The 22,647-nt window shown below is 31.8% G+C and overlaps 1 protein-coding gene across 4 annotated transcripts in view; it reads left to right on the plus strand.

Moving 5' to 3' along the window:
• LOC127710463 (serine/arginine repetitive matrix protein 5-like) overlaps window positions 1-21,998 on the plus strand; it is a 36,854-nt gene extending 14,856 nt beyond the window's left edge. For 3 of the 4 annotated variants that reach the window (XM_052216330.1, XM_052216329.1, XM_052216332.1), the window contains 9 exons: window positions 5,595-5,703; window positions 7,338-7,384; window positions 7,902-7,930; window positions 14,422-14,550; window positions 16,135-16,410; window positions 17,594-17,699; window positions 18,388-18,878; window positions 19,589-19,606; window positions 21,568-21,998. In XM_052216330.1, the coding sequence (XP_052072290.1) occupies window positions 5,595-5,703; window positions 7,338-7,384; window positions 7,902-7,930; window positions 14,422-14,550; window positions 16,135-16,410; window positions 17,594-17,699; window positions 18,388-18,878; window positions 19,589-19,606; window positions 21,568-21,791 (1,429 nt within the window). In that variant the 3' untranslated portion in view covers window positions 21,792-21,998. The remainder of the gene's footprint in view (window positions 1-5,594; window positions 5,704-7,337; window positions 7,385-7,901; window positions 7,931-14,421; window positions 14,551-16,134; window positions 16,411-17,593; window positions 17,700-18,387; window positions 18,879-19,588; window positions 19,607-21,567) is intronic. The other variant, XM_052216331.1, reaches the window with a different exon arrangement.
• The last annotated feature ends 649 nt before the right edge of the window (window positions 21,999-22,647 follow it).

The raw sequence follows: 22,647 nt of genomic DNA on the forward strand, positions 1-22,647 counted from the left end.
ATTGGGCATTAATTTGACAGACAATTTTAGTCTTGGAGAACATTAGTTATTTATTAGTTGTTATTGCTTGTGAACTTGCTTTCAATAATGTGCGTACTCTTAGATCGGTAAGTTGTGTCTTCTGTGAAAGTTTGATGAATCAAGCCACGTCCAAATGATTTTAGTTTGTTTTAATGTTTCGCTGCTTCCCCTGTCCAAGGTTTATAGAAAATTGAGCTCTCATAAGCACGTTTAATCCCGACACATGATATGTGTGTCTGTCCCACGTCAGAAACATGCAAATCATTGGTTGTCGTTTGTTGCTGTCCGTTTTACTATTTTTCGTTTCAATTATTCCACATTGCGTTGAAAAGTTTTAAAGCTTACTATACTGGATGAGGACTAGTTACCGTTAGTTACCAGTTACCGTCACTGGGCATTTCTTGTAATAGGATGCGTTGTATGAATCCTGCATACTGCTATTATCTGCAGACACATATTTTTGCTTCAATTTAAAAACTTCTTTTTGATTGATCCTATTAAGATAACGAAATTCTGAGTCTTTCGTTTTATAACACTGTGTGGAAGAATACGCTTGCGGGGACATGACGTCATTACTTTATAGCGTCCTCGATTTTAGAAAACTAAATATCAAAGCTTCCTTCAGAACGCAAGTTCCTTTCATAAGGACAGATTTATATATTCTAAAATCATATTGTTTGCTCTCCTTCAATACAGTATATTTTGTTGATCTCAAATGACATAATTTATGACCAGTTCAGACTTTGCGAAAGGAAAAAAAGATTTAGAATATACCGACGACCATGTGCTTGGTCAATATAGCAAAGAAACTTCTTGTCTTTCCAAAGAAAATCATGTTATGACATAAATACTCATATAAAGTCAAATTTCTATCTTTCGTGAGTAGATTCTTTAATGACGGTAACTGGTCCTCGTAACCATAAAATTTCACTGCAAAATCGGCACGCTTGCATACCGATTTTCGTTGTTTATAAGAAGATTTAAAGATTGAGTGGGTGGTGTTTAACCTAAGTTTTGGTAACCATGTTCATGTTAAAAGAATATTTTCAACAGGAGTTCCTGTAAAAATATATTTGAGAAAAACTACAAATTTCTGACGATAAACTGGTACCGGACCAGTACGATATGGGTTATGTTCATTGTTGAAGGTCGTAAGGTGACCGATAGTTGCTTAAATCCACGCCATTTGGACTTTGGTGGATAGATATTCCATTGGCAATCATATCACTAGTCCTTATTTCATATTATAAAAAATATATAATCCTCACAAAATTCCGAAAAAAGCTTGAAAAATACATTTTGATATATAAACACAACCAGTGATAGATTTTCTTAATTTGTACAGGTACATAACATATGGTTGAATTTAATTTGGTTTCTTTTTATCACTCGGCCGTGGCGTTTTTATTTACTGTAAACATGGTAAATAGGAAATGCTAAATTGCAATCAAAAAAGGAACTTTTTAAACATTATCGTCTAATTTTCAGAAAGTTACTTAAAAAAATCATATAGATTTTCCTCTTAAGAAATTGGGTACTTGACCAAAGTTTAAGTTTTTTGACAAATCTGCTATATTGAACGAAAAACAAATGTGTTACACAGCAACAAACGACAACCACTGAATTACAAGCTCCTGACTTGGGACATGCTTCTTTTGATAATAGAATTTATAAAATGTACTTTGTAATATAATGCATTACTTTGGTAAAGTAATTGTAATGTAGTGCATTACTTTGGTAAAGTAATTGTAAGGTAATGCATTACTTTGGTAAAGTAATTGTAATGTAATGCATTACTTTCCAAATTAAATGTAATTGTAATATAATGCTGGTTTGTCCAAGTAATTGTTATGTAATGCATTACATTACAATGTTATTCGCTCCATGCCTGCTATATTCCCATTTCGTAATGCACTAAAGATGTTAGTTAGTTGACTTTATTGAACTAACCTAATGGTAAATTTGTTGTTTTCGGAAATAGTGATTTTAAGAAAACTTGAAAACCTTGAAATTAAAACGAGATAATGATTGTGATTTTTTGGTATGCTATCGACTAAACGACCTGTAAGGCAACTAGCTTACTTTGTTGGTACTGTATTTCTGTCACTATGGAATTTAAAAGTTATAACATTATTTCACATTATAAAAACGTTAACATGATTCAAAGTCTGATTTTCATTTAAATGTCAAGATAATTTAATTTAATTAAAAAAAAGTTCAGCTCTAAGCAAAATCAAAAACATGTATTTCATGATATCTCAAAATAGGGGATGATAAGGTGAGTTATCAAAAAGTCTGCTCCTTTATTGTGATAACTGTTCCATGAGCATATCTATCACAATTTAACGGTTTTGTTTTTAAAACAATAAAGAAAAAGAAAATGGAAAAAATTAGCCCACCACTTCATATATATATAAAACAAAGAAATGTAGCATTAACATCAATGCCAAAGTGATACAAATTATCACAGCCGCGCTTTAACGTAGCAACAAACACTCTATCTCAACAGATGATGTCAAATAGTCTAGCTATGTTCTTAAATATGACTTTTTGTATTTAAAGTTTCGTTAATTATTTACCGCGCTTGCGCCGTAACTAATTTTTATATATATTTTAATTGACTTTCTGTTCCTTTTAGATACGATCAACAAACAACCATAATCAATTAATCACTTTCTATTTCAATGATATCTAATACCCTATCTTAATTAATTTATTTGTCAAATCAACTGGCGCTTTCGATAAGTATTAAAACAATTCTGCATTTTTCCAATTAATTTCTGAAACTTTACTCCCCGTTGTTTGTGTCATTTGAAACAAGACTTTATATAAAGTTCATGCAGTGCAGTCCTTTGTACAGTTACTGTTTAGATGACCCATCATGTATAATGTCATTAATGTTCGTCAGTTTTCAATGATAAACATCCTTTCAGGACGAGGCTCTCAGTCAAATGTTTTGTTTACATCTAAGCTGATTAACGTCTCAATTAACAATGGTCATAGACGTATGTCAATATTAAGTTATCTAAACAGACTTTCTCAGAAATACGTAAATAGTTATTAGGTAGTAAGTTTGTTTAACAAATACATTCAATTATCAAGGGTTACGACTAGTTAATTAGACTTTTTCAATTCCTATATTTTGTGGATTCTTTATTATTCGTGAGGTACACACTTTCGTGTTAAGTAGGCTTGTATGCTGACTTAAGTAAAACCACGAAAATAAATATTCCCGAAAATATAATTTTTCTTAATCGACTATAATTGGTAACCACGAAAATAAATAAATCAACAGTACTTTACTTGTGTCATTGAATTTTTTCTATTTTGTCTGAAGTAATTTATGTATAGATCACGTGTTGGCCTTCATTCTGAACTATTTTAGCGTTGCTAATTTTAGATCTTTAGCGAACACAATGACGTATATTTCAGATATATACCATGCACATCAACTGTGCTGAATACGTTGACCTTGCTACAAGTGGACCAGAGCCACTGCTGCGGGTTTGAAATAGTTTTCATATGTTTAAATGTAATGAAATATCAACAGTACCGCATGTAGAGGGGAATATAAGTATGCTAAAATGATATTTGATACGGACTTCATGAAAGTTTATATCAGCCAAGCTTAGTTAGATTTTAATGTTATTGTTAAATTGTACACTTGTCTGACTGTTTTGGAAATCCGCCATCTTGTATTGCCCTCTAATTTTCAAATTTGTAGATCTCCCATCATATCATCTATCTAAAAGACCATACAGACGCAAAGTTCTGTCATGGATTTTCTTAAGAATCTCATTCGGCTATAAGTTACTTGTAAACCACAAAAAAATCATAGCATATTTTCATGTTGAATTTCGAAGATTGCAATGAAAATAGTTTGGGTACTTTTTCGAAGTGTTTTATATATATTCATATCGTCGTTTCAAATGATACGAATAAAACTGCAACCTTGTTACGGTTTTCTGTTTAAACGTAAATAAAATACAGCAGTATTATAGAACAAAATTCAATGGTTGGAGAAGGTGCATTTGTTCAATCATCTAATGGCTAACTAATCAAATTAATTCATTTTGTCAAGGACATAAATGCAGGCAGGAGGTAACATGTTGTCTTAACTCTATTCTATGTACCTTAGATAGATAAAAGAAGATGTGGTATGAGTGCCAATGAGACAACCATCCATCCAAGTCACAATTTGTAAAAGTAAACCATTATAGGTCAAAGTACGGTCTTCAACACGGAGCCTTGGCTCACACCGAACAGCAAGCTATAAAGGGCCCCAAAAATGACTAGTGTAAAACAATTCAAACGGGAAAACCAACTGTCTAATCTATATATAAAAAAAAAAGTCTAGTTTGGCTTTTCGTTGACCTGTAGTTTTGATATTAATGTACATTTTCATGTGATGTCTAGAATTAAAATATTTCCCTTTAATTTTCAGACTTTCTTTTTTTTTTTTTTTTTTTTTTTTTAAGAGGATATCTATTGAGATATTGATTGTCGAAATGCATATCTGGTGCAGTAAAACTGGTATCGTTAATGTTATTTCTTTTTTTTTTGTTGTTGCAAAAAACAGTGTCTCTGAAAGGACATTGATATATTTTCCCACTATGTTTTACTCGTGTAACATTAGATGAAGTTATTTTATCAATAAATGGAGATGTTGAGTATACTTCAATATGGAGTAAATCAACCCACTGTAAAAAAAGGTTAATTACATAAACATTGTAATGCCAGTTATCTGTACAGCCAGATATGTTCCTGATCTCATTCGGTTTTGACTGTTTTCAGTTCCGTATTTGTCTGCTCGTACCCGGATGTATGATATTTAAACGGTCAGGCTATATCATATAACTGAAAATGGCAGTCGTTACCAACTGAAATTTACGGTTGCAGTATATAGAATGATTTTAAATGTCAAATCATGTATAACGGCATGCTATCAAATTTTATATAATGAACTGTGTCGAATTTAGTACACATGTATTTCAATTGATTTGAATGGAGACATGAAAAGACAACCGTAGAACGATAATCAATAAGTTTAACACATTATTCCACATGAATACCTCAATTCAGTCAATTTAAATGTATTTCAACCCATTAACAAGTATTAAAAATTTCCCCAAATGATTTTATATATATGTTAACTGTAAATATTAATGATATTATAAATACATTGTAGATTTAATAGGTTAGATGGAGGTTTTGTACATTTTGGATTTAGTTGAACTCATATACCAAGGAAGTCACCATATCTACTTAAAAATCATCACATATCGATTAATTGTTTTTAAAAAATCTGCCATATACTAAGTATACCAAATGCCTCAATTTCATAATGTTATACCATAATATTCCTCATTGTTGATTAAACCATGTAACTGTCCTTGATCAGCCGACATACATTTATACAATTACCTAGCTAACAATTACCCAGATAACAACAATTAAATGTAAACCATAATTGAAAATAATTGAGCCTGTTCACTTATGAAAGTGTTTTTTTCCCGTACGACATTCAAATTGTTGGCTTTGTTTTATTACCTTTGTTTACTTTTTTCTTATAGGGAACCATTTAATGGTCGTCCATGGCCAGCAGCTAGTCCAGTATCTGGCGTGTATGACATAAGAAACTCTACCACAAGACTAATACTACTAAACAACAGGAGGAAGAAGGTGTGTTTACATATAACGTACATGACTTTGCGGTATGGGTTTTGCTCATTGTTGAAGGCCGTACGGTGACCTATAGTTGTTAGCTTATATGTCATCTGGTCTCTGGTGGAAAGTAGTCTCAATGGCAATTATACCACATCTTCTTACTTTTATATATATGAATTAAACAATAAGCAATTGTGAACCTGTTAATAGAAATAACGTGTATGATTTTGGTGTTTCCTTTTTGTAAGCTGGGTACGTGCAAGTTTGTCAAAACAAGGACGCCACATGTGGAGTAGGATCTGCTTACCCTTCCGGAGCTCCTGAGATCAGCCCCAGTTTTTGGTGGGGTTCGTGTTGCTCAGTCTTTAGTTTTCTATGTTTTGTTTTGTGTACTATTGTTTGTCTGTTTGTCTTATTCTTTTTAGCCATGGCGTTGTCAGTTTATTTTCGACTTATGAGTTTGAATGTCCCTTTGGTATCTTTCGCCTCTCTTTTATCAACAGCGACAACTTATTATTTATTTTGTAATTATTCATATCTTTCGTTGCAAGGTTAAGTTCTATTTGATGTCTAGGTACAAAGCAGTCTTATTTACGATCTGTGGTATACTTTATTTCAAGTCCAATGGTACATGTCATCCTAACCTGACAACAACATATAAGACAGAATAGCAGAGTTTTGTTGAAACTTAAGATTTGTTAGTAATATAAAGTTACAAAACTACAATTAACAAGTACCTGAACATCGAACTAAGAGATGGCAAACGAAAAGGAAAGAAAACGAAATTAGCAGAATAGAAAAAATGACTAATTTATTGTATTGATAACCACAATAGTTTTTATTTAAAATTACTCAAAATATTAATAAGTAATTATCAATATAACGTCTAGGGTTTGTTGCTTCGTAGCAATGGCTTCTCTGATGTCTTTTATCGCGAGCAAGAATTCTTCCTACAATGATCACAATCAGATTGTATATATCAGAAGATTTAAAGATTGCTTCTGTTTATTATTTGTAATTTGTTTGTTGTTAAACTACCTCTATTTATTACGTATTATAACTGTTAGTTTATTTCATTGTACTTGATAATCATAACATCAATGGAATGCAATTTTAAAATCAATCAAATATTTATACATGTATTTGCATTTTTTTGATATAAGTTTTAAATATGTTTTCTTTGATTAATTTACAAACATGCATGCAATATAATTGAAAAGCCATATAAAAATTATGTAAATCAACATTGAGTTGACAACAACTGATCATAAAAAAAAATTGCTTTTGAAACTCATCAATGGTTATGATTTAGCTTATAAATTACTGAGTTCAAAATATTTACCTTTCGTCAACATGAGTGGGGAAAAACTTAAAATATAAGTTTAACTTGCCGAAACGTGCTTACAGATATTTGTTAAAAGATCCCCTGTGTGTGATTACTAACAGTAACCTTGATTTTATACACATGCCTCTGTTTTGTCCTCGGAATTTATTAACTGACTTTATTTAAGATAAAATAATTGGAAAACCGGATATATCTATAAATCTTGACCAAACGTAATTTTCCGATCAATTGACAGTGAAAATTTATATCAGTTTTATTATTTGCCAATATATCACTAGTTTGATTTTGATTTATTTTTCCACAGGATAGTCAACTACGAGGACGTAGTAATCCAAGGAAAGAAGAACACAGGTAGGATTCTTGTTTACTTTTAAAGAGAATATATACCTATGCATTTTAATTTAAAGATGATGTTAATAAGAACATACGCAGTGAAAAAATCTCACGCTATTAGAAATTATCCTCGTGTGTGTAATTCCGGTATAACTAACATACCTATTGTTTTATTGGTTTACGATTGTTTACGTTATATTGGTTTGGATAAGATGTTCGATTCAACGTATTATTACACCACTGATAAGTTTTCTTTGCTTTAATGAAAATATAAAGAAATTGTGTAAAAAGTAGATGACACGTTTAAAAATCAATTTCGTACTAGAATTTCTTTCAACATTTAAATCTGTAAATATATGCTGGCAAGCAGAAGCTCAAGTATCTATTTTTTTCGCTAGACGGCATTAGACGGATTAGTTTACATGTATGGCATGTTTCATTCTTAAGGCTTTGTTTATACATTCATGCAACAAATCCGAAACAGTATTACGATAACTGTTATCTGATATAAACTTTATAAAATATTATTTTCCAGGTATCCTGAGCCTGAAAGACACTCAAGATGTAAGTTGAAACTTGTATCTTTAAGCTGTCATTTAACACATTTGTTACAGTGATCAATTATATCACAAAATCCGTAAAGTTGAATCATTGTATGCATACACCCCTGAAGTGTTTGTTTCCTGGACAAAAGTCCATGATTTTGGCCATCCAATTTACCTTTCTTGAGACATTAACTGCTCATTCATGTCTAATATATAAAAGCCTCTTTAAAAATTGCCAATTATCTCTAGATTCGAAGTATGTTTTAGAATTTCGACTGTGGGTTTGAAATGATATTGTTCGAATAAATTCAATTCAATTCAAATCTTTGTTACCACTATACCATACATTTATAGCATGTAACACAACATAACAAAATAAAGCAATATCAACAAGATAAATTATATATAAAATGAAAGTAAATATTTCAAGAGTCCCCTGTCCTCAGTTCTATAGACTGTTTTTAAAAGGATCCAAGCGTATTTACCTGAATGTGTGATCTTGGGTTAAGTATATATGTAATTTTATCTAAATCATTTAAATCTGTAAAGTGTATCTTCTCATTTATCAAAAAAATCATTCGTTTGCCCAAAACAGCATCAAATGCATATGCATGTTGTGAATGTAAATGCACAGATCATGTAATTTGCAGTAAAACAAATAGAGGGTGGTTATTGAACACCTGTCTTTTGTTTTCTATGTTCCAATGGACATTGAATTCAAAATAAACTTTTCTAATATTACTGTTAATATCACAATATAAACAGAAATGAATTTCATCTTCAATGTTTTTGCAGTTTTTGTATAATCTTTCTTCTCCTGGCATGTTAAGATATCTTCCCTTTTCTATTAATAAATTATGGTCACTTATTCTAAATTTTGTTATCAGTTTTCTAAATTCAAATTTTGAGCAAGTTAAATATTTTTCTTCTGTATTATCTAGTTTTTACGTGTTTATAAATAGCGAGTTTGCTGTTATCCTTTATATCTGATATTTTATCATTTACTAGCTTTTTATAAAAATGCTTCAATTTTAATTTGATTTGTTCTCTTATAATTTTAGTTATCTTATGTGAGCAATATTTCTGTAATGTGTCTAAATCCATACCTGTTTCTTCTAACACATGTAATACATGTTTGAAAAGCAAAAATACATTTCCAAAGAGTCCAGGTTTTGAGACAAAACAAAGAATTCTTTCACAAGAGGATTAATGTCATCTGAATATAATCTAATAAGATACAATATAGATTGAAATTTAAAGTTTAGTTCCAGAGGAAGTTTCCCCAAAGCAGCTCTTGCACATATAACAAAGAAGTTTGTAAGCATAAATTCAATTTATGTTTTCGATAAACGGTTTTGATTCCGATAAACAATGATGATATGATTCAAGTTACAGTTTAGAATGTTGACTAAGGATGAGGGTCTGAAATATAGGATGATCGAATATGGTCGAAACTGACGAGAGAAGAGATCTGTATTATTATTTTCTCTTTGATTATTGTTCAGGTTCCTTAACAGAATGGTGTGCATGCATATGACCAATAACATTTCAGTATTTTGAAATAGATTTTAGACTTCCTAATATTAGGGTTAGGTGATGGTAACCCTACCCACACTAGGTATTCATTTGATCAAGGATTAGGAGATGGTTACCCTGTCCACAAACTTGGACTTCCTTTGATTTATTCCATAATTCATAGATATGAATAATGGTTTTAAAAAGGAGATGTTAACCCTTGTCCACACAATTGGTCTTCTTTTGATTCAGGGTTCAGAGTAGTTATCCTTGGCCACGCTTGGTCTTCTTTTGATTCAAGGTTAGGAGATGTTAACCCTGTCCAAACACTTGATCTGCCTTTGATCCAGTGTAAGGAGATGTTTACCCTGTCCACGCTTAGTGTTCTTTGATTCAGGGTTAGGAGAAGTTACCCCTGTCCACGTTTGGTCTTCTTTTGATTCTAGGTTAGATGTTAATCCTCTCCACACACTTGGTCTTCTTTTGATCCTGGGTTAGGAGATGTCAACCCTGTCTTTACATTTGGTTTTCATTTGAATCTGGATTAGTAGATGTTAAATAAAGGCAACAGTAGTTTACCGCTGTTCGAAATTGAAAATTGATTGAAAAAAAACAAATCCGGGTTACAAATTAAAACTGAGAGAAACAAATCATATATAAGAGGAGAACAAAGACACACCAGAAACACTAAAATGCAACACACACAGAAACCAACTATAAGATAACAATAACCATTTTCCTGACTTGGTACAGGACATTTTAAGAAAAAATGGTGGGTTGAACCTGGTTTTGTGGCTAGCCAAACCTCACACTTTTAACCCTGTCCACACACTTCGTCTTCTTTTGGTTCTTGGTTAGGAGATGTAAACCCTGTCCACACATTTAGTCTTTTTTTTTTATTCTGGTCAAGGAAATGATAATCCTGTCCACACACTTGGTCTTTTTTTATTTTGGGTTAGATGTTAACTCTGTCCACTAACTTGCATTTTTGGTCTTCATCTGATTCTGGGTTAAGAGAGGGACGAAAGATACCAGAGGGACAGTCAAACTCATAGAGATATTTACCTGGTCCACACACATGGTCTTCGTTTGATTCAGTGTTAAGAGATGTCAACCCTGTCCACAAACCTTGTCTTCTTATTATTCTGGGTTAGTAGATGTTAACCCTGTCCACACATTTGGTCTTCATTTGATTCTGGGTTAGGAGATGTTAACCCTGCCCACATACTTGGTCTTCCTTTGATTCAGTGTTAGATGTTAACCCGGTCCCCACACTTGGTCTTCTTTGATTCAGTGTTAGATGTTTTCCCTGTGCTCGCTTGGTTTTCTGTTTATTCTTGGTTAATAGATGTTAACGCAGTATACACTTGGTCTTTACTTGAAACGTCTTGGAAGATCCTGCCCACGCTTGGTCTTCCTTGAACCAAACTTAGATGTTAACCCGGTCGCCACACTTGGTAATCTTTGAAGAAGAAATAAGAGATGGAAGCTAATTGAAATACGAATTAAAGAGCATTAAAAACATGAAATTTCAAAAAGTAATGCAACATACAACTTGATTTATGCCAGAGTAGTTTACCGATTTTCAAATTTTATAATTCGACTAAAAAGACTAATTAAGGTCATTAACAATATTCGAGGGATTCGCATGATCATGCATCACCCGACAAGCGAAGCCACACTCATTCAAAATGTCCCAATCGGGGGATAGCACATAACTGTTACACCAGAGATTGATATACTACTACCTCCATATTTATATTAGATTTTGTTGACCTCAATTGTTAATCAAATGCAATCCAGTGCAGTCAACAAAATGTTGCGTATACTACAGTCAAAAGCTGTTTTCTTCTTCTACATATGGTTAACCTTCTATACAAGAAGCAATACGTTTTGGAATGGGCGTGGGCTTTACACATTTGTTATCATTAATTACTTAGTATTTGTCCATTTCTCGGTTAGAAATTGAATCAGTTGTCTGTATTGATAAATAAAATATCTCAATTTAGAAACAAAACTACGCCATCCTTAGCCAAACACACAGTGTTGATAAATGTAGAGATTCATCTAAAATAATACCACAGGTCAACAGGAGCAGTACAATTATTCGGTGTAGAAATTCAAACAATTGGGGAAAACATGATGTCACAATCCCATTTTCTTTCTTCGTTCATTTTCTGTTCGACAGTTGGTACTATTACACTGAAAATCATTCTTGGATTTGACTTGCATAGCATAATTGTACTATTGTTTCGTACACAGTAAAGGTAAGCTACGAAGTCGAGGTTCAACTCCAGGTAATGATGATATCACAATTCTTCTCACAAATGAAGTAAAAATTCAGTAGATATCAATGCATACAGGTTTTTTTTCTGTGGTTTCGTTGAACGTAATTATCATATGCATGTTGGTATAATCTCTTTAATGTATATCCAAAGTGAACATATATCGTGAAGTATAAGGAGTAGAAACGATAGCGTTTTCATATAACCAATATTTTGAAATTTTTTTTAACAAAAAAGGAATAGTGACTAGTTATTGATCCCATTTAAAAGTTTTAAATATGCGGTGATTAATAGCTTCGACTTTTCATTATTTAAAATCATCTGTGAAAATTAAATGATAAAATCTATACAACATGTTTCGCAATACTCGTTTAAAAGTATGATCCAGAATAACTTCTGATAATTAAATGATAGTTGCTACTTTTTAAATACCAATTCATACAATTTTCTGTTCTGTTTTGCATACTTCAATTTCTCAATTAAACATGTTTGGGATCTGAAAATGAGCTCTCCTGATAATTTCGAATAGATATAAGAAGATGTGGTATGAGTGCCAATGAGACAACTCTCCATCCAAGTCACAATTTGTAAAAGTAAACCATTATAGGTCAAAGTACGGCCTTCAACACGGAGCCTTGGATCACACAGAACAGCAAGCTATAAAGGGCCCCAAAATGACTTGTGTAAAAACCATTCAAACAGGAAAACTAACGGTCTAATCTATATAAAAAACGAGAAACGAGAAACACTTATGAACCACATCAACAAACGACAACCACTGAACATAAAACTAATTTAGGATATTTATGTTTGCCCATAGGCAATTTTACAGACAACAAATTCTGTAAAATCAAGAATTTTTTGAAAACTATCCGTGTTATCACTTTAATTATAAAACGATTTAATCACTATGCCATCAGAACATTAGAAATGTACTTTCCGATCAAGCATTTATATTTTCCCCATGGAATTTTCTCATATGCAATATAAATCGTGTAAAATAAAATTTTCCTAACTTAAGGAATCTGCATGTAATATGAAAGTTTACTATTTGTGTTTTTTCTCCCTTTGATCATTTTGACTCCCTCTATTCATTTCTATTCCATCTAACCATATTGACTTCCTCTGTTCATATTAATCTTCTGTTAATAAAACAATATATATATATAGTAAATTTGATGCGTTATCTTCAAAATACACACAATATCAATGTAACTGATTATCCAAATCTAAGCAGCATTACATGTGCATTTTATTATGGCCAGATATTTCGCGGTCTATGTGACAACTTTGTCAAATACCAACTCTTGTTTTTGATGTTAGTGTTTGCCAAAAGCATTGAGTTTAAAAATAAAAATAATGAAAAACATAATTATGAGTTTTCATCTTTATTAAGGATTTGCCATCAGTGTTTACTACAAAGTATGAGATCGATATGCGATTGATTGAGGGTCTCAATTTTTCAATGTCAGGTTTTGATGAACATTGGTAAATAGCCATACCATATTCTATAATTTTCACAGGCAGGTTTTTGAAGTGTTAATCATCAATGTAAGATTATATTGACAGACAAATCTAAATAAATGCGATTGTTCATCGTCAATAATATAATCCGCTTTAAATTCAAATCCTCATACATAAAAACTCATTCAAATCTTATGAGATGCAATTATTCTCTTTAGTTACAAATTTGAATATATTTTTATCAATCTGAAATATGTTGCATTAGTATTCCAAACGTTTTCGTAAATTCATATTCTGAATGTATTTTAGAATAGAACGACAATATCGGATATATGAATAAAATATTTACAAATAAATGCGCCTGAGAAGAATCTTTGATTTGGTAATAATGGTGTTGATCTTTATGATGTTAAGGTTGAAAACTGTGTAATAACATACACGGCACAAATTGTAATGCACAAGATGCACATTTGGACAATTAATATCTCTTCGGTGATCGAGGCCAAAATGTTTGAATATCTAAAATATAATACAAATGTTTAAGAGCGGATCATGACAAAAAGGACATAAGACGGCCGTACTTTGACCTATAATTGTTTACTTTTAACACATTGTGACTTGGAATGAGAGTTGTCTCATTGGCACTCATACCACATCTTCTTATTTATATATTAGGTATAGCCAAATTCGGACAATGAATCAGAGCTTTACACGAGGAAGATATTTTCCTTAATTTAAACTATTTTCATAAGTTTATAACAGCAATACACTTCTAGAGCTACTTGGTAACATTCAGTGTTGTATTAATCATATAAACATGACAAAAAGGAAACTGTGATGATAAGTTTCTTATAGAAATAAATAATAGCAACTGTTATTATCCAATTTAAATAATTTAGTGAGAATTCTTTTTTAAATACTTAATAAGTTTCGTTAATTAAGGCTCACCAATGTCGACTGAATCGACTGATTCAATCGTAAATAACCTTAGCAAAAGAATAATTGATACTTGATAAAAACGGGTAAATGTAAATTAAGAATACTACTTTAAATAGCCGACCTCTATATCAATTGCATGTTTCCTTTATTGGCCTATCACATTCCAATTGCAATTCAAATGTATATATGATGATTTTGTATTGCCATGGGTATTTTTTCCTAGTTAACATAACAACTGCAATTAATAATTTGAAATGTTTAGAGACTACCTTTGTTCTTTCTAACTGTTATAGTATATATACTTTAGCTTCCACACCAGTAAACAGAGAATATCATACCAGCTGTTTAGATTCCAGTTCACCTTATTATGAGCCAGATGTAGATTTAGATATGGATTGGTTGAACCGATCACAACGCCCACAAAATAGATTCGCAGGTATGAATATAGAACAAAATCAACATTTCATAGTGATATCACCCTTACGGAAAACTAATCAGATAATTGAAAAATATATGGAGTCGAAACTTATCAAACAGGAATCTCATGACAAAACTAGTAAATAATCAATATATTACAGGTACTATCACCAACACTCATGTCAGATCCAGGTAGATCCTTGTGGTAATTTATTTGAGAGTTTAACTTATATAGCAAGATCAAGCCGACCCTAAGCGTCAGCACAAGTGGCAGGCTGACATTTATTGATAATCATGCCATATGTCTTTGTCAATGATCTTCATTTAAAATAGACTAGAACACACTCGCGGGCATTTAGAGCGTGATTGCAAGTATGTAAACTTTTGTTGTAGGATAAATTTTTGTAAAAGATTTATGACTGGAGAATTTCAAGAAATGTATCAAAAGTCATAGGTACTTGAGGACAGGACAATCTTATTTAGCCCTCCCCCTTTTTTCCAAAGACCATTATTTTTTGTTTTCTATTTTTCTGTATACTATGAACATACATATACTATTATATAAATACTGTAAACGGTCACTGATATATTATATAGAGACTTTACATAATATATCAGTGACCGCCGTGGATAGTAAACTATTTGAATTGCTAGTAAATTGCAAATACACTTTATTTATAGTATATGTATGATCATAGTATACAGAATAACGCGAAAAAATAATTGTCCTGTCCTAAAGTACTTATGAAATCATGAGTAATTTAAATACGGTCCTAAAACGGAAGTCTTTTTTATGACTTAAAGTCAGTCCGATGACGGAAACAATATCCGGACGCCTTTATTTTCGTTTTCCTCCAATAATAACCCAAACTGAATAATCATAAGCGAGGATAATAAATGCGACTACGCATGGTACCTTTAGGTTACAGAGGCATGATGATTAATTTATTGTGGAAGGAAGAGAAGCGACACACAAAATGAGGTCTCCTCATTTAATAGTATAAATGATCTAGTTTACTCGTCAGAGAACAATTGAAAATACTCGACTACAAGAAAGGGTCATTATACGCTTGCTGTAGTGATGAAAAGTGTTCAACTATACGCATGAAAAGTTCTTAATTGTTCCGAAGCATAACAACACAAATGCTATGTTTCATACGTTATCTAAAAGTAGGGAGTTATTTGTAAAATGGAAAATTAGCCTAATTTTATTTCCCGAGTGAGCAATCTTTCTTTTCTTTACTTCAGTTTGCCACATACTTGAAACATTGCAATCTGTCATACTAATTTTTGTCTGCCTGTTGACCTGGAAATGAAATTTGTCAAGTGCAATCTGTATAAACCTTTGTCATATTTACAGATGAATTCTTAACAAAAAAAATGTTAGACCTAATCTCTATGTATTTATAACTTGCAGCTGTTCAAAAATTATATTAAGCTAGTTCATTTGAAAATATTGGTTTTATTGCTGTTTGAACGTTTCACTTCACTTATACACGTAACACAATTGTCGTGTGTACAAGTTTATTATTTAGTATTTTGGAGATGTTTTTTTTTTATTCAATAGGTTTTTGTAACTTACTTTTGTTTTTTATCATTCTAGCGGGCTCAGCTGTGAATCCGAAACGTCATACGTCCTGCCAAGTTCCTTCTGAACCGAGGGCATTTGATATACGATTGCATTCACCGAGCGGACGGCCAAATAGTAGAACATCATTACCCGCCAATTTTGGGAAAAGTCCGATGATGGGTCAAAGACAGTTATCACCCGGAGAGCAACGATATTTTACCAGTATATCGAGGGTGTATAGTAACAATCAAATGATTCGATTAAAACGAAGACAATACATAGATCTACTTAATCAACAATTGTCAAAAGGTATATTTATTTTATCTCGTTTATAGCATTATTTGTTTGACTCAATATATTGAATTACTAGAAAGTCTTATTCACGCGATATATTCAGCATTGTGGAGCATTCAAGGTCCTCACAAAGACAAGACTATGAGAAAGATTATCAATTTGAGATTGAGACTGTTGCGTCTGTAATTTGCAATTCCTTTAGATATTGAAAAATACCTTTTATACATGACAGTGAATTCTTTTTCTTGAAGGTTAGTGGTATTTCATTTATTCTTTTATTCCTACTCTCTATGCAGTGGAAGTACCTGTTGGTTCAGACACATTATCCATATTCTTTTAGTCCGCTCTAAGTTATTCTAAACACATCAGTGACCAATGTCAACATGTTGCAACTCTTCCAGGCTATACATTTTCAGTGGTTTTATTGAAAAAAAATTCTAAAAATAAAGTCTTATAAAACTCGGCCTAAGAATTATATATTTACCTTCCTGATATGATTTTGTGTGACGTTCAATGTTTTTGCATGTTTTTAGTAAGTTATGTGTGTTTTAATGATCAGTTGAACATAGCGCATACACACTATAATTGTTGATAACCATATATTGACTTCTAGATGTCCGGTTTTATTGTGTTATAAAGCTGCTGTGTCATTGACATTACTCAACATAGCGTTGTATTCATATGCAATACATTTTCAACACTACCAATATTACTGTAAATATCAATATATAAATCTTTAAGTTTACTAAGAAAGATAACTCTCGCCATAAAGAAAAGTAATAAGAACGTTCTACACCGAACATAAGAGACACGAAATAGCTATGGGATTGATACAGGTTCGACAGAGAAAAAGAAACAAAAAATATGAAAAAAAGCAACCTTGCAGTCTATAAATAAGACTTGTTTGATTAAAACAGTGTTCACGGCACAGTTATTTAAGTTTTTTTTAAATTACGATTCTATTTAACACGATGTTACTCCGGTTCTAAGTTTTTGTAAGCAAAAGTTGCTTCAATAGTCATATTCTACAATCATGTCAGTTACAATGTGTTCGCTACTTTTTACTATTACAAACTATTGGTGCTAAAATCTATAGTATAATAAATGTAATAATAACTTTCAATCGCTATCCATTTTTGAAATGTATTATATACTAATAATTGTTTTTTTCTTAACATAAGTAATAAAATAATTTCAGGTTTATATACACAGAAAGAATACGAACGATACAGAGATTTTATAGCATTAGGAAGACAACGACAGTACATGCAAATTCAAAGCAGAGCAGTGTCAGCTCCTGTCAGGTAAACTTAATTTACAGTTGGTAGACTTTTATGCAACCTAATTGTAATTGTAGTTTGATTCGTTATTTCAGAAATTTAATACATTATAAATTCTAATAACAATACATCATGTGATCTCATGATTCAACAGTAAGAACTGGTTAGTTATGATAACATTGTTGTCAATGTAATGGAATTCTATGCGACTGTCATGCAAGTGAGAGGTTTAGCTAGCTATAAAACCAAGTTTAATCCACCATTTTTTTCTGAAAATGGCTTTACCAGGAATATTACAGTTGTTTTCCAATCTTTTGATATGATTGAGCTTTTGATTTTGCCATTTGATAAAGGACTTTCCGTTTTGAATTTTCCTATATTTGTTATTTTACGTTTTATAAATAAAACCGCATATTCAACATTTTGTCTTATAAATACATTTTCAAAATTAATTAAAAAGTATCATTTAGACCATTAATTGATACATTTGCAGTAGCCTTTTATTACATATTACGATATAAGTGAAATATTGAAGATTATATAATGTTACGTCATAATATTCCTTTCTTCAATATTTTCACGTGGTTCTTGTTTCTGTATGCAAATATGTTTTTGTCATAACGTCGGTAGGCAATACATTATTCGTACTCTGAATATATTCATTTTGTTTTGTTTCTGTTTATTTTAATACTGCGATTTGTCTTTTTCTTAGAAGAAGTACTTCTACAGGAAATGAGACAAGCAGAAGTATATCTTCAGTTTCTGTTGACGATAAATCGTCAATATCAGAAAACAATACAAAAACCAAATCGGAAAAGGATGAGTCGCCATACAAGACAACACAGCAAACCAAACGCTCTCAAACCCCGGATAAACGACCACAGAGTGTAAAATCTAACTCTTCAATGAAGAGCACATCGTCAGGGCGAAAGTCCCCAGATAGGTCATCAAGGTCAACGAGTGCAAAATCAACGTCATCTTCCGTAAGGGCTGACAACAACAAACAATCGGAGGAACAAGCAGAGTTAATTAAAGCAGAATTAAAATCCGAATCTAATGACATTGATGACAAACAAAACGACAATATAGCAAAGCAAGAAGAAACAACGGGAAACGATTCAGATACAAATATCCCTTCTGGTAAACAGTATTCAGCACGAGAAGGTCATGACCGACCTAAATCGAGGCTAGGACATATCCCAGGTAAAATGACATAGTTTTGCACATCAAACCCATTTTCAGTGAATGCACAAGTCTCATAGTCGAACTAGATGTTGCTCTTATGTTAAGAACAGGAAACCTCTGAAATTCTGACTGTATGAAAACATTTTTTTTTAAATATTAGTCCAACTTTTAAGAATGTGAAGGTCAATTTTGAGGAAGTAAAAGAAATGTGAACTTAAATTTAATTAATCAAAATCTAGTTCTAGAAACAAAAGAATATTCGTTAATGTTTACATATATCAACTCATCATAGATACAAGGATTGAAATTTTGTATTTGCGCCAGACGTGCGTTTCGTCTACAAAAGACTAATCAGTGACGATCGAATCAAAAAAGTTAAAAAGGCCAAATAAAGTACTTAGTTGAAGAGCATTGAGGACCAAAAATTCCTTAAGGTTTTTCCAAATACAGCTAAGGTAGTCTATTCCTGAGGTAGAAAAGCCTTAGTATTTCATGTAAACAGTTAATTTATAATTATGACCATATCAATGATAATTCATGTCAACACAGAAGTGCTGACTACTGGGCTGGTGATACCCTCGGGGAATAAAAACTCCACCAGCAGTGGCATCGACCCAGTGGTTGTAAATATACTCATCATAGATACCAGAATTGAAATTTTGTATTTGCGCCAGATGCGCGTTTATATGTTAAAACACCTGATTGTGAATTATATGTCTTTTAAACAGGGCGAAGTGCAAATACAGGTAAAATCAAATGCATGCATAATTGGTTGATGAATAATTAATCATTCACGAAATTACAATCTCTACCCTCCAAGCAGACATCGTTTATACGTCTTACCACTAACACTCTTCATTATTAATTTTTATCATCCAGTTCATAATTCATTGTTCAATTTTATTGATTGTGGCAACACCTTTGTAAGCATGATAGCCAACACATCAAATTAATACAGACACAGTTATGGGTGTTTGAAACATAATATATTACAATGTAAGCATGCACAGCACATTCACTTTTGATTTAAATTTCAAACAGGCAATAGAGTAAATTTTATAAAACTAAATGAATATAAACAAACCTATTGTTAGTATTCACACGTTGGTATTATAGACAATAGCCATCTTAAAATATCATGCGCATAAAATACAATAATATATCCACATATATCATGTTGAGAAACCTCATACGGATAAGAATTGGGAAATCTAGAAAATTGTTTAAACATTTGGTTAATTGTCCTTAAATGTTGATTGTAAGAAAGGAAGTAAAAGAAAGCAAAACATTCTTTTTTCATTCCGCCGGTCGTCAGTAAAAAACAATTCTTCCAGAAAATGAACAATCTACAGGTTATTTATGCTTTGTTGAAATAAAAGGGACTTCACAATATTTAATCTATTTCAATACTTATCAAGGATACCAGGCATATAATTTGGAACGCCAGACGCGCCTTTTGTCTTCATACTTCTCCTCTGTGTTCCTCGAATGAAAACAATTAGAAGCTAGGCTTAGGAAGTACAAAGTTGAACAAAATTAAAAATCAAACATTACGAATTGTTGTGCCAAAATACGGCTAACGCAATCCATTACTCAGGCATAGATAAACCTTCGTGTTAAAATAGATTTATTTTATTCAGAACATCATATTTGTAGAAAACAGTTCATCAAAATTTAATAGTATGTATGATTTCAACCTTTAAGAAAATTTAAGGAAATTATCATATATAAAATATGCTATTGTCTGCCAATAAAATTGGGATTTTCCTTTTAAAACATCTGAGGATAAAGTGTTTTGTTATTGTTTCCATGAACGCGAAAAGATTATTTATAAAATACCATGAATATCGTTAACAAAAATATACATATTGATTGTACATTCCGTTTTCGTCTGCGTCGCCAAACATTTAGGTTCAGTCTGTGATCAAAGTTTTTGCAGACATAAATGACTTTGTCAAACCTTCATGGAATTTTATTACACTTGCATATGACTTGGACTGTCGATTTTTGTGATCAAAATATAGTATCAAAAGCATGATTTAGATTTTGTTACGCTTTTCTAAAGGAATTATTGGGTTTTTTTGCAGTTAACATTTACATACAGCCTAAGGTTAAAGTTTTTCATACATCAATAACATTTTCGAACCTCCAAGAACAAAAAAAAAAAAAAAAAAAAAAACATTGATATTTTTAAAGTTTTTTATGATGAATTTTGAAACAAAATGTTGAAAACATATCTTACATAATTTTCAAGTATACAACTGAAACACAGAAGTAGTATTTATTTTGCTGTTTACATTTACCTACAGTCTTGAACCAACATTTTCAGACATCAATAACTGTGTTTAAATGCACGAAAACAGAATGTTATAAAACTTGGACAGACGATTTTTAAAGAACAAGAAACTGCATCTGGAAAAAACAGTTCGATTTTCCCCCCGTATTTCTCATATTAATGGACTTCGTTTTTGAAACTAGACATTAAACTTTTACACCGACAGCAGCAACCGGAGACTAGACTACACACAGCTTTGCACGGAACCCTCTACGATTTTTTTACCACGAAAGAATAATTTAATCGTTTTTCTTTATTATTTTCCTTGAGTGATACACAAAGATGAAAAAAAAATCAATGTATTTGTTTCCAGGTTATCGATTTTCTAATTGAAAATGAGTGATCCATCGAATTCATTGGCATTTTTTTCAGAAGACGACGACAAATCTTTGCAAGAAAAAGACAGTAAAGAAGACGATAAAACTGAAACTGAGAAAGTATCTCAAAGTGACAACGTGGAAAGTACCGAAGAATCTACGCAACATTCGGAACAGAAACCACAGGAAGAAAACAATCAAAAGACTAAAAAATCCAGTGATTCAGACAGTGATAGTTCTAGCGAAGAAGAGAAAGATCCAGATAAACTTCAGTACTGATGAAGTTGTACACACTTTTTTGCATTTTGATGTACGTTAAAGTACACACTTTTACTACGTTTAAGGAACGCCTGTGTTTTTCAAAATACACAACAATGTGATATAATTAGCAAACTAGATCTTACGGCTAGAACGATTTAGTATGACAATGTGGTAACACAAAATATTTGTTTTTTTTTCAAATTTATTAAAATAGTTCACGCCTAATCCTAATAGTTTATCTTCTTTCAGAGTTTGTTTCAATAAGAAACATATAATTGTTATGCCCCGACTTCAACAGTACAGGTCCTTATATTTTCCGGTCTGTGCAGCGTCTATCCATTAGTACCTTCATCCCGTATTAGGGTTTTATAGTTTTGGTTTTCGGTAATTAACAATGAATTTGTCGTTACGTCAACTTGAAACTTGTAACAAACATTTAAAAAATTATAAGCCAAATTCACTGAACATGGAATGGTGATGGTATGAGCGTGACATAGTGTCCTATGGACGCACATATTTGTTAATTCTTATACTTAAAAGTATTTAGTTATAAAGTTACATGTATTGACTGCTTTGGGTTCTGTTTTTGTCCCCCGCGCAACTCGTTGCGGGGGACATAAAAACACCGGTCGTCCGTCCGTCCGTCCGTCCGGTCTTGTTAGTACTCTCACAGGTACAATTCTTGCCAGATTTTTATAAAACTTATACTATAGGTTGATATCAGCAATATCTCGGACAAGTTTTATAATGGTGGCCGATCGACTTTTTTTTAAAGAGTTATGCCCCTTGGAAGTATTAAATTTATAGAAAATGGCCTCTTTAGCGCTCTCACGGGTACAATTCTTGCCAGATTTTTAAAAAACTTATACAATAA

The sequence above is a fragment of the Mytilus californianus genome, unplaced genomic scaffold, assembly GCF_021869535.1.
Source record: "Mytilus californianus isolate M0D057914Y unplaced genomic scaffold, xbMytCali1.0.p SCAF_8, whole genome shotgun sequence".
In the NCBI taxonomy this organism is placed as follows: domain Eukaryota; kingdom Metazoa; phylum Mollusca; class Bivalvia; order Mytilida; family Mytilidae; genus Mytilus; species Mytilus californianus.